The sequence below is a fragment of the Numenius arquata genome, chromosome 16, assembly GCF_964106895.1.
Source record: "Numenius arquata chromosome 16, bNumArq3.hap1.1, whole genome shotgun sequence".
Classification (NCBI taxonomy): domain Eukaryota; kingdom Metazoa; phylum Chordata; class Aves; order Charadriiformes; family Scolopacidae; genus Numenius; species Numenius arquata.
In genome coordinates, this window is record NC_133591.1 from 5,459,063 (window position 1) to 5,472,227 (window position 13,165).

The following is a 13,165-nucleotide window of genomic DNA, read 5'->3' on the forward strand; positions in this document are numbered from 1 at the left end:
AGAGACACACACATATACCGTAAGTACATATGCCCTTTCTAGTGGAGATATGAAATCAATTTCTTCTTCAAGGTGAAACACAGGCACTAAAACTCCACTGCCTTTGTGCATTTTTGAGAAATGATACGAAGGAATGCATGCTGAAATGTTTTAGGGCGCTTGTTGTAAAAAGCAAAACAACACAACAACACCACCACCACAAATCACTGAAAGGAAAGGTGCTAATCAACTGCACCCATCATCAAAACGGCTTTCCTACTACAAAAAAAATCATAACTAAGAGCTCCGTATTTTTAGCCAGGCAACTATTTTTTTGGTCTGTTGAAGCAGCTACTGATCAAAAGCATAAAATTAAGCTGGAATGTAAATGCAGTGGGTTTTCTTATTGTGTTATCAGTCTGGTTGTAAACATGATGTCAACTAAGACAAATTAAGGATGCCTTCCAGCTCAAGAGAATCTTCAACAATAAGGAAGATTGAAACAAGATATAGAAGCAACAGAAACAAAAACATCCTGAAATTCTTAGTGGCAGATGTGGAACAATTTCCCCATTTTGTTAAAAAGTGACACTTTGAAAAACTACATATTGTCCCACTTTGGGACATACAGTGGAAAGAATGAAAAAAGTTTACAACTGAAAATTAAGAAACAACAGCAAACACATTTTGGGTTAACTGAACTATTCCACTTTGGTTTGAACCCTTTCTTCCTTCAAACTATATAATACAATACATAAATACAAAACAGAAAGCAATTTCAAAGAAAGAACCTTGTATTTTTTTTATAAAATGGAGCCCAAAAAAAAATCATACATGAGTGATTTCAAAAGTTGTCTTAGAAAGGTTTTTCAGACTGAAAACCACTTTTGAATTGAGCTACTTGAGCTCCAGGTTTCCCTGGCGGTCCATGAATTGCAGCTACTTCCCTCATGGAACTGTGCTCCATGAATCACATGCTGGAATAAATCCCAACAGAAGGGAGGAAGAGAACATACATATCAATGAGGTTACAATCTACCTGATAGGCTGAAATAAGGCATTTCCAAATTAAATTAAAGAAAGCTGCTTCTGTGGTTTATTATCTACTAGCAAAATGCAAGTTTGTTTTCACGATTCTCCATTTTCCCAATAGAGCGAGAAGTTTTTATCTCTGCAAACTACTCTCAGGGACTCACAGGCAACGAGCCGCCCACAAGACCTCTGACACGTCTCGTGACCGCATGGAGCCACTGCCACTACAGCCTACGCTGACAGGGACAGACTTTACATTGTCAAGTTATGCACAACTAGAGCAGTGCTTGGTCAGTATTAGTGTCAAATTAGCCAGTCAATCTTTCAAAAAAAATCTTGGTAGATCCACCTGCCCATTGAATAGAGCAAAACAAATATCAACCAAAAAAACCAACACGTTTGACTGTTGTCTGATACAATTTAATGCTGTAACTCACGCACACAAGCTAGCAAAAAAGACTGGTTAAGCACAATAGCTAAGTATCAGTCATATAAAATTGTCATATAAAATCAGTCACCTAAAATTCTGGTGCACAGTTAAACACTATACGCAAACTCTATCTTAGCTAAAATTTGCAGTAGAAAGTAGATTTTCATATTCTCCCTCCCAATGTATCTACAACAGACAAACACTGCAGATGCAAATACGCATCACACAGAAACATTAGGTTAAACAAATAACTTTATCTACCAAGAAGCATAGTATTTTTTACAATCAAGAGGTTCCATTCAATTCTTACATGTTTCCAGTTACCAACAGCTGTTTACTGAATGGGGACTGTCTACAATAAATTAACATATTTGGAAAGTTTATCACTTACCTGGGTTTTTTTCCACATTGAGCTTCATCAACTTTATGTTCAAATTCAGCAGAAAAAGCTAAAATATCGTTCCTTCCTGATGAAAAATTTTCCTCTATTTTTTGGGGGGGAAGTTCTCTTTTATTTTGAACACTGGCTACAACTGCATCACTCTGCAATACTGCTGCATCACCCTGTCCTTGGGAAGTTTTCTCCATGTAGTCTGTGCACTTGTTAATGCCGTTGGATTTGCTGGGGTTCAGCTGGGAGGCAGAAAGCGTACCATACCCACTAGTCATCGAAGCATCGTTTGCAAAACATTCCTGATGCAGATCAGATGCATTTGGCTGACTTTCTGCTTCATTAGATCTAAGTTGATTGACAATGCCCTCATGTTCTTCAAAGATTTCAGAACACATCCCCATCTGACTTTCTAGTGATGAGAAAGTGTCTGTAAGCTTGGCAGGCAAACTTCTGCTCTTGCCGGCGCCCCAATTGCTGGTCTGCAATTTCACTAACTGCCTTATCTCATCCTGAATCAGCTACAGGAAAACAAAAGGCAAAATTCCTGTGAGATCACGCCACAAATCACATTTCTATTTTGATGCATCTTCAATTCATGTTATTAGTGAGAGAATCAGAAAGTACTTATTTCAAATAATTCAAATTTTTCAATGTGTAGACATCTCATGCATAAAGCAGATATATGCATACTGTGCATAACAGTAAAATGTCCATGGGAACAATCCTTAATTCCATGCAGTGAATTACAGTCTCAGTAGTCATTTATTAATGTAAAAAAACCCCCATGCATTCACTACATGCCTTCAGAACCATAGTTACCTACCAGCCAGCTAAAGAAATAGAAACACCTATGTATGTCATTAGAGGTGGACAAGTCTTTTGCTAAATTTACATCTAAAAGAATTTATAACTTGGATATACATTTTTAAAGATTACAAGGATGCTTTGATGGAAGTATAGACCATTAATCTATTACACCAATAGGAATAATGTACCTCTGTAAGATTATTTGCATAAAACTTGACTTTAAAATATCTGATTTAGATAATGTTATTAGGGGGTTCATATAATACAAAGATCTGTATTTTGATTGTTTTGGTATCTGATGGAGTGGAGTAACCCTATAACTAGATCACTCCATTTAACAGGTTATTTATTTTTTAGTCTACAATGTCTGCGGAAAGTTATTTCAATATATTAGATAATTAATAACTTTTTAAAAGTTTTACAGTTGTGCACTGGAATACTGAAACAGCTCGGAGAAACAGCTAATGTTTTTGCCAAGGGCTATGAAAAGATTTCACACTACTGCCCGCGGCTGCGTCCTCTGGCCAGCGATGAGCACTTCTGCAGAGTTACACTGAGATTACTGAACTCTGCGCAAGCACACAACTCTTATTGCACATTACAAGACCAGAGTATATAGTTGTTTTCAAGTACATAGTTGTTTTCAAGAACACATTTCAAACTAATTCCCTCGGGGGGAGGAAACAACAAACTTGCAATAATTTTAAGAACATGGAACCCTACTAATGTTTTTTTCACAGAACTACAGTATGTTACTCACACATGAATAGCAAGTGGAAAGCACACATTGAACAAAAATCATTTGTTCTCTGAAAGTAAGAAATAAAAAAATAAAATTTAATTTCAGAGGAACCTATATGTAACGCTAGTCAGAACCAAGCCTCATGTCTTTTACTGCCAATAGATTTAACAATTCAATTTCAGCTCAGTCTTTCTATGCAAAAACCAACACCCTCCCCCCCCCAAAAAAGCCCAAAAACAGGGCTTAAATTTTCTGCCATAACAAATTTTTTTTGTTGTGCTAATGATTTAAATCATGACTGCAGCAATCATTTGTGTTTTAATTCTGTGATTCAACTGTGTTGAGGAAGGTAGGGAACGGAGAACAAAAGGGAAGAAACAGAACTGAGAAGGAAAAACCCCACAAACTGATCAGATTCTCTGCTGACATTCAATCTCTGTCATTAATACCTTGTGCGGGAAACATGAAAGGCTACTATTCCAATTAAATAGCATTTTTACTTCTCTTTGCAGTCACAAATAATTCCAAGAGAAGAAAAGATGACATTTCTATAGTTTTGGGCTGTAGGTAACTTTTTTTTTTAAATCCTCGTCAGTAAAGTCTGATCTCAGGATGATCCACGGGTGGTGATAGTTTGTCATTAGCACACTTGTCTTCTAGTGTATAAATCACTTAAGGCAAGAGCTGACCCCAGTGATTCCAAAATGAACTCAAGGTCTCTTGATCCATATTTTCACAGGGATGTAGATGTATTTTTACAAGGTCTTTAAACAGAGCATAGTGCAAGCCTTATGGCAGAGTCATGTTAATGCTAATGAAGCATCTTGCTTTTCTACCCCAAATAGTACATGATTAGTTTTGTCTTTTTATTATTCTTATTAGCATGTTTTGAGTTGCCTGTATTTCAGTATTTTCACTAGGTCACTGATACAACAGTTTAAATTTGGGCCATCTACATCTATTTTATCTAATGCATTCATATAACTGAAAGTAAGTTACAGCTGTTAATTTTATATTTAATGTGGCAATTCATGCAGTTAGTGAGTCCCTGCTGATACCACAAACTCAACTCTTCCAGAGGTAGCCTTTCCTATTAACAAAGACAAACACCGGCAAAGTCAACACAATGGATTAGTCAAGACTACAATTAGCAACAAGTGAATCAATCCACTACAGTAAGAGGAAGGAAATACAAGGGTAAGGAAACACTGGTGGGACAGAAATAATGAGATGGGAGGGGGGAAAAAACGCCAGAGGGTGGTGGAGAAACAGGAGATAGGATAAAAGGACAGTACCTCTTGTTAATTCAGTTCAGGAACTGTTGATTACTACTAGTGTAGAGGGCATCGGGAAAGGGAAGGGAAAAACAGCAACCAAAATGATGAAGATATTAAGCATTATGTATTTATAGAATTACTGTCTCTTATACATACATATATACATTTCTTCAGTTTTAATGGATAAATACGGTTCAGCAAAAATGTGAATCTTCACATGGGTCATTTTTCATTCTTAGAAAGGAGAGTGTCCAACTGAAGGGTGAAGTAAGTGTTCAGTTATTACAGTGAATGTATTCCTATGCTACGTACTGTCTAGATGAGGGAATGACAAGCTGCGTAACATTTTCTAATGAAGAGAAAACTGCAATGTCTCAAAATTAGAAATTATACAGTCCAACAGTTAAAAAACAGCTTGTACCTACAAAATCCAATTATCGTGTGGACATTCTGAACCAAATGTTTGTGAAAACAGAACAATTGAAAATAAATAATCCAAGAATCTGTATTTCTGAAATGGTTCCTACCAGTTACTTTGTTAATTAGCCAAGACTGTCTCAAATACGCATCCTGTAAATCAGCATTCCAGTCATCCACTTCCATTAACTGCCTGTCTGATGTACTTACAGAAAAACACAGGAGTACCAGAGACCGTATTGTACTGGTTTGCAGGGGGGTGTGGTGGGGGGACAAAAGAAACATCCAGGCTATTCTACCTACATGAACAAATCATTACTTACTTGGATCTGATGGCGAAACTGCTCTTGCTGGGCGACTATTTGTTCCTGACATTGTTTTTCTACCAGTCTCAGTAACTGTAGCCACCTTGTCTATTAATCACAAAGTAAAAATAATTAAAGCACAGTGATACTGCATCTCTTACCTTTTACTCTAGCTACAGAATAAGATCAGATTTTGCAATCTTATACTTAGGTGTTGCCATAATACAAGGTTTAATAACAGCACTGTGGTTGCCCACCCCACAACACGGGCAGCCCCCTATCATGTCAATCAATGGAAACAATTCACTATGGACACATTGACTTAAAAAAAGGTCCTTCTAGACAGCAAGGTAACACATCTCTACAATCAAGTTTCATTTAAAAAAAAAAAAAAAACAACAAACAAATGAACAAGGGAAGAGAGTTATTCTAGTTTAAAAAAATCAAATTACTTAAAAGTAAAACCAGCTGACAGAAAAGCATAGTCAAGTTTTGGAAAGGCTGATTCCAGTTCAATAAATTATAGGCAATTTTTAAATTGATAGTTAAACATCCCCATGGCCAGTGAATCATTTCCTTCAACAAGAAACTCTTCCCTTCAACAATCCAGCTAAAGGACATGAGGCATAAGCAGTGAAAACACAAAGATAATTTAAAAAGTCAAAATACATAGGGTTCCTAAAATGTGGTAAAATCTGAATTTTAAAAACTATTTTATGCTAATGTTTATGGAGCCTGGTACTTGAAGCAAAGGACACGAGACATAGAACGCATGTGCCTAGACACAGACATCTACATTCTTTTCTTGGAGCTGTTAAAGAGCACCAAATTAAGCATCTGTCAAGAGACAGTTTGATGGACCACAGCCAGAAAGCTCAAAAATTCTGCAGGAACAAGCTCATGGTGTGGAAACCTGATGTTCCTTACGGAGACTAAAAATAATGACAAAATTTTAAATAAAAAGGGACAAAACCAACATTAAAAAAAGGCTTTGAGAGAATTAGCTCATTGAACCTACGTTATTATTTTTGTGTTGTTTTAAATCTGGAAACAAACTTATCATCTACACATCTTTACAAATGGAACAACTAAATAATTCAACTGAAACAGAGCCATTCTTAGTAAGAAAACTTCTGATTTCTAGGATTGCTTCAGACCAGTTTGAAGTGCTAGAATTTTAAAGGTTTACATTTTTCAGTTCAAAAACTTGCAATCTTTAAGTACTGTAGCTTTGAAAAAAAATATTCATATCTGTATTGTAAAACACTAAGATAAAGAGCTAAGATATTGTAAAAGCTAAGACAGAAGTGTAATAAAATCCATTCACAGGATTAGTTCATACATTGTAAAAGGGTTTGTTCCATCATGAAGAATAAACACATACATGTAGAGATCTTACTGCTAAATTATACCATCATTAGGTCTGTCTTCCAAAATGCAAAACTGATACATTAATATTTTTTAAAAAATAAATAAATAAACCTTAACATCAAATACCTCGCAGTTCTTCACAATTTCTGAGTCAGCATTTCCAATGTTCTGGATATCTTGCATAAAGGAAGCAAGTAGCTTGACAGAACCAGGCGTTAATGAGGACCTGGTATTCCCTGAGTAACCAGAAACTCCATTGGGAATTGATGAGGGACTTCTAGTGAAACATGAGGAAAAGCATTTCAATTATTTATTGTGCCAGTTGTCCAACGTAGTGGCCAAAATAACATACTACATATGCTACGCAGCCATAAAAGAATTATACACTTAATTTATATTGTGACCTTCATCATGCTAAAAAAAAACCTGATACATTCATAAGAATGAGGATGTTCTTCAAGAAAATGTCAAAGAATGCACAGCATGCTTCATTCTCATCCTACATATTATTAAAATGCAGTAGTTTTCCAAGAAAGACAGCATAATCAGCACAGATATTACTGCTCACTAGTACAAAAATCAATAAATACAGCTTTTCATCAAACCTACCTGCTTCTTCATAGATTCTGAGGTCAGAAGCTTACAGATGCAAGCTTCTGTGTAATAATGATTTATGAAGTCTGAGACTACTGTCCCCTTTTGAGAAGTTACAGATGCAGTAAGCAACTTGTAATTCTCAACAGGTCAGTCAAAAAGAACCTCTCCTAATTTGTTGCTTAGGCCACTAGTCCGTATTAGTCCTTATTCACTGAGAATACTTTGGCCATTGAACCGAAAAAGAATTCAGTTTTTCTAAGCTGCTGTTCTCTACAAATGCCTTAGCACAATGCATGATCTTTCCAAAGAATGATCTCTTACAATTTGTCCAAGACAGGTTTCCCCCCTGCCCCAGTAGATCAACTGTCAGGCTGGATGGAAGCCTTCCCAACACTAAAAGCTGACACAAAAGGAGTAGTAAAAGCTTTATTGAAAGAAATTATACCAAGATACGGGGTGCTGGAGTCAATTGAGTGAGAGAGGTGGGCTCATCTTACAGTAAATACAATCAATTGTACAAATTGTTAGGAGTAGAAAGAAACCTGCATAACCCCTGTCACCTGCACTGTACCAGCCGCTAGGAAAATTACTAAGAAAATTAACTCTATTGGGGCCTAAAGACTTCAGCAAATCTAGCTACTCATGCTAAGCAAAGCGAGGCAAACAGCATAAATCACACCATATTATAACTTTAAGTAATTTATTCTAATTAAAACTTACTTATTTAAGCTAAACAACTAATACCCGTCAACAGTGTTAAAGTATTTTCACAAAAATCCAAATTAGAACCTAAACGGCAGGGGCCATATACCATCTTACTATGTTCTTACTTTGCTGTTAAAGTTTTAAGAAAAGAAAATTGGATACACCATTCTCATGTCAAACAAGCAGCAGGTGCCCAACCAGCTGATGAGTAACTGACTTCTGAAGAATGCTTAAACCAATAAAAATGAAGTGGGACATCTCACCATTCTTGGTGCCGTTAATCCCCATGACCACTACAGCAAAGCTAAGTATAAAACTGATGGATGACCCAGTGCAGTGTAAAGTTAATAAGACTAAAAGGGAGACAGTTCACATAGATTTTTATGGGATGGGTGTCCAAACTCCTAGAAAACCTGATGAAAGAACAGTTGGGTTTTTTCTGTGAAAGAGATACAGCTTATGATCTTACTCTGATAGAGATAACCAGCAAAACCAAATTTCGTTGTCCCAATGCCACCAACTGTTGTTTAACATTTCATTCCAGCTGCTGCATGTGGCTGGGCACTGGGTTTCAAATAAACAGAATATATGTTAACATAACCTGTGAAAAAAATTTACTTGACACCAACCACTGTCCCTATGCCCAGCACAAGCAGCTTAGTTTCCACATCTCCATAGATAAAGAGAGGAGTTGACCCCACAAATTTCTGGAATTAGACCATATGCAATCAAAAATACAGGTCAACAGCAAGTGTTAGTCAATCTGTCGTGGTCTCTTAAATGAGTAGAACTATTGATGCAAATTAATATCTCGATGATCAAAGCAACCTGTTCTCCATTCTTAAGTACGTCCTATGACAGATGGTTAGCATGGTTACATGGATGAGCTCTTCCCTCCCCAAGATGGACAAAGAGAGATGTGACTGGTATCCTAGGAACAAGGCTGGGAGTCTTAAATAGTTTAGATGCTGAGATGCTTGCGAATAAATTAAGCACAACAAGAAGTGATTTAAACAAATTAGAACGCCCACTACAGTCTTCTCTGTTAACATCGGGACCTAACCAATGGCTCTTGTCTGGTGTATTGCCTCAGTGGGAAAGAAGTAACGAAAAAGATCACCAATCGATTGTGGGTGCACTTGAGGTAGTCCAAAATAATGCTTCACTAGCTCTGAGTTCTATCCAAGCACAGCTGCAGATGCATTCCTAGTAGCCGCAATCATAAAAGAAGGTGAAGAGGGTATCTTACCCACTGAGACTGAAAAATAATCTGGGATAACGCAACTGAATTTGAAAAAGAATTCCAATCATAGTGGTATCTAGCCAATCCCACTTATAAACTTATCAATAATAAGGCCATAGCTTTTGTCTTAACGATATGCAATGCTTCAGTATACACCATATATGCAATCGTTGTGTTGGGAATAAATCACAATCTATCTAAATCACTCTGTCCATTAGAACACAGAGTACGGGCCCAGTAAAATGGAAACAAATGACAAACTGTCAATATTGATGCATGTGTTGCACAGGAACAACAGGGATTCATTTGTTAGAGTAACACCCTCAAAGCTCAAGGCATTCGTCTTCACACTGAGCAAAGTGTTTGTCATTTTGTTACACATCCCATTGAAAACCCTGGAATTGTACTTGTGTATATCGGAAAGGGACGTGTTTGTATAAGAACCCTCTGTGAATCTCTGTTCGTAGATAACACTACTGTAGATATAAGTAATCACTCAAATATTTGTGTTTGTAACTTTACTAACATTATAGGATGTGACTAATTATTCAGGTCCTGTTATGTTTCATCAGTTGTTACAATCCAGTTATACATTGGCTAAAGATTTATTACCTACCCCCATCAGAATGAATCTTACACTGGTGAAAAAAGTGGTACAGCACAATAACCTGTATCAATTGCTAAAACGTGTTTGAAACGATGGACAATACACTCTAATTCTGTATCAAGATGGACAGCGAGAGACACATCATGTCTTGGAAAGAGTGAAGAAGGATGGAGAACACCGACAGGGGGAAACTCTTTTTGGATGGTCACCAACAGCTACAGGAATCTATAATCACACGCTCTACCCAGTAGTGATCTGTTCTGGGTCCCTCTCCAGAGGCACCCAGCTCAAGCTCTCCTTGCTGCTGCACCATTCAAATTAATTATTTGGGGGGAGGGAGGGGAGGATTTTTGCCTGAGATTGTTACGGGAAACCTAGGGTGAAGAAACTTCTTTAACATAGGAATTCCTTCAACACATTACCTGTTACAATTCAAGTTACAGACAGAGCTGTGGGTATTTCTGACATCGGAGTCTGTAGAAGATGAAGGGACTTCTTGTACAGTATTCACCACATCACAGTTTTCCATACCTCAGGCTCCAGTCTGACATTCGCCTGAAAATATAAAGAAGTAAGCATCACCCTCATATTTTAAAAAGCCGTTTGACTTTGTTGTTTTAAGAAACAGAATTTGATTAAAGACACAGTTGTTTCAGCCAAATCACCCAAGAAAGTGCTCTCTTCCTTGTCCTGTGCCATGCTTGCAAACAGGTGCTATTTATCCAGCCTCGTACTTGCTGGGACTCCTATGAATCAAACTTATTCCTAGCTGTGCATCTAGACTGGGCTGTAAAGGGTGCCTGAATCCAAAATTCCAGGTAGAACAGTGTTGTTGGCATTTGTTTGTTCAGTTTTTTAAATCTGAGGCTCCACAGACAGCTTTTGTGACTTCGGTGAAAGGGCCTATTATCAACGGGACTGTTATCAAAGGGGCTATTTAAATCTGCTGAACAGGGATCTGCACCTTCACGGAAGAAACAGACCCCCCCTCCAAAAAATATCATCAAGACCCACTGAGTTAGACTGCAATTGACCAATTCTGCCATTTGTGTGTGTAATATTTAGCTCACTTTTTTCACAGAACACTTGTTTTTATTATCACTATATAATGTTAATTCAAAAAGCTTTGAAACTGCTTTGAGCTACATTTCTTACCAATTAACCAAAAAACCCCACGAAAAATAGTAACATAGTCAAAGAGGAATCCCACAGCAGTTAAAAACAGCAGCTGGTTAACTGAAAACATCATAAATAAATAAATACAAAATACTTGTGTGGTGGTCTTACAGCACTCAGAGAAGCAGTTTACGAGAACGGCTGTAGAGAGGCTAAAATATTCTTCAAGTTTCCATATTTTCACTAAGGAAACACTTGAAATACATTGATTAATCTGTTCTTCTATAGTGCTTATTTCAGCATCTTCTACACCCTGGTGAATTCATTCTATGTTCTAACACTGAAGAAGAACCTTATGATCATTTCACGGATGGAGAACAAAGAGGCATTAAGAAATATCATCCTGGTAGCCTGTGACAACACTAAGAATAAATCCCTGCTGCCTTAAAGAAGCACAACACCTTCAAAGCACAACCATTCGTCTTTACAAGGCTTACAAGGACATGCTACCGGCTTTTCCAGATTTAAGTTTTCATTATTTGTAATTACACAGAGATACATGTCTAACAGTTTGGGAAGTATAAAAAATTATTTCTACCAGACGGAAACTGATGGACAACTGTCCGATTTTTCCCTCTTTTACTGGAGCCTGTTTGGCTTTAGCAGTAAAACGTTTTCCAGGTACTCACTCGAGCTATCTCCTTTAAGTAGGGCTGAAAACATAATAATTGGAAAGAAGTTACCACAGATACACGTATCCCTTTGGCAGAGCTTCTTAGGGTAAATCAAAGAAATAAAAATAAAGCCTTTCTTCTTTTTCTAGCAGTCAGAATTCTGGAAAACTTGAAGGTTATCAGGCACCTAACCTGCCAGATGAAGCAGAAGCTGCAAGTGCCTCAGGAGCAGCTGGATGGCAGTGGGTGGGGGCTACATCAGTCACCCCCGGCTCCCCAGGATGAAATCATGGGTGGCCTATCTCAGCAGCACAGCAGGTGGGTGGGACTTAGCTGTGACACAGGCTCGTTTCATAACCTCATTAGAAGTCTGTTCGCATTAAAAAAAAAAAAAAATAAAAATAAAAAATTAAGTGAGCTATAACTGGGCTGGGGAACAGCTAAGATGTCATCTATTGTTTCCATAGCACAGAATAATCCTTATACGGCCAAGTGCCTACATAAAGAAGCAGGATTGAAAAAACAAGCTGCAAGGCATTTTGACTCATAGGTACCAGTGCTGATTTAGATGCAAACGCCTGGGCCAGCACAGACCCGGAGACCGCGGTTCTGCCTCTCTTCCCGAGCGAGACCCGACCGCTGCTCTTCCCCGCAGATCCCCAAAGGGCGACGGGCCGCCTCGGTCCCCGCGTTCCCTCCCGCCGCCAAGCCCCCATCTCCCCAAGGACTTCCCAAGGGACCCTGAGAAGGGACAACGAGCCTCTGGGCTCGCCGCTCCCCTCAGGGAACGCCCCCGCCCCAAAAGCTAAGCCCCCTTTAGGGGCTCCTTCTCCTCACAAGTGACCTCCTCTCGCCACATCTACCCCCTCAGGGTCGCCTCCCCTCGATTAGCGACCTCCTCCCCAGCTCTCTCCCCCATCCCCTCGCAAGTGACCCCCTCCCTCCACTCGGCCCCCTCAGGCTCCCCTCCTCTCCCAAGTCACCCCTTTCCCTCAGCTCTGTCCCCCCTCAGGGTCCCCTCCGCCCCCACCGCCCCCCGACCTCAGGCCAAACTCCGCCCCCACGCTCCCATTGGGCAGCTGCCCCTCGCGCTCCGGGATGTTGACGGCGCCACCGCCTCGGATTGGCTGGTGGGCCCGCCACTCGCTGGGGAAAGGGGCGGGGCGGTGGAGGCGGCCTCGCGGCGCTGGGAGGCGGCCAAGCGGCAGCGGCGCCGGCTCCGTCCCCGCCCGCCGCCCTCGGGACTCGCCCGGTTCCTACCCGCATTTCTGGGAGCCTGCGAGGAGGGGTCCGCAGCGGCCCAAGAGCTGCCTCCTCCGGCTGCCGTTAGGCGATAAACAGGCACGGCCCGCCGCCTCCTTCCCGCCGATTGGCGGCCGAGTTTCGAACGTGGTGGGGCAGAGTGCACTCGAGACGTGAGCCGCGCTCGGCGATTGGCCGGCTTGACCGCGCGCCAGGCCGCGCCTTCC

General features: G+C 39.7%; 1 protein-coding gene across 1 annotated transcript in view; it reads right to left on the bottom strand.

Moving 5' to 3' along the window:
• Positions 1 to 13,140, bottom strand: part of MPHOSPH9 (M-phase phosphoprotein 9) — a 33,675-nt gene extending 20,535 nt beyond the window's left edge. Inside the window, exons 1-5 of the mRNA XM_074159490.1 lie at positions 12,957 to 13,140; positions 10,329 to 10,461; positions 6,881 to 7,031; positions 5,402 to 5,491; positions 1,833 to 2,353 (exon numbers count right to left, since the gene is read on the bottom strand). Coding sequence (XP_074015591.1) covers positions 1,833 to 2,353; positions 5,402 to 5,491; positions 6,881 to 7,031; positions 10,329 to 10,435 — 869 coding nt within the window. The 5' untranslated portion in view covers positions 10,436 to 10,461; positions 12,957 to 13,140. The remainder of the gene's footprint in view (positions 1 to 1,832; positions 2,354 to 5,401; positions 5,492 to 6,880; positions 7,032 to 10,328; positions 10,462 to 12,956) is intronic.
• Between the last annotated feature and the right edge of the window lie 25 nt (positions 13,141 to 13,165).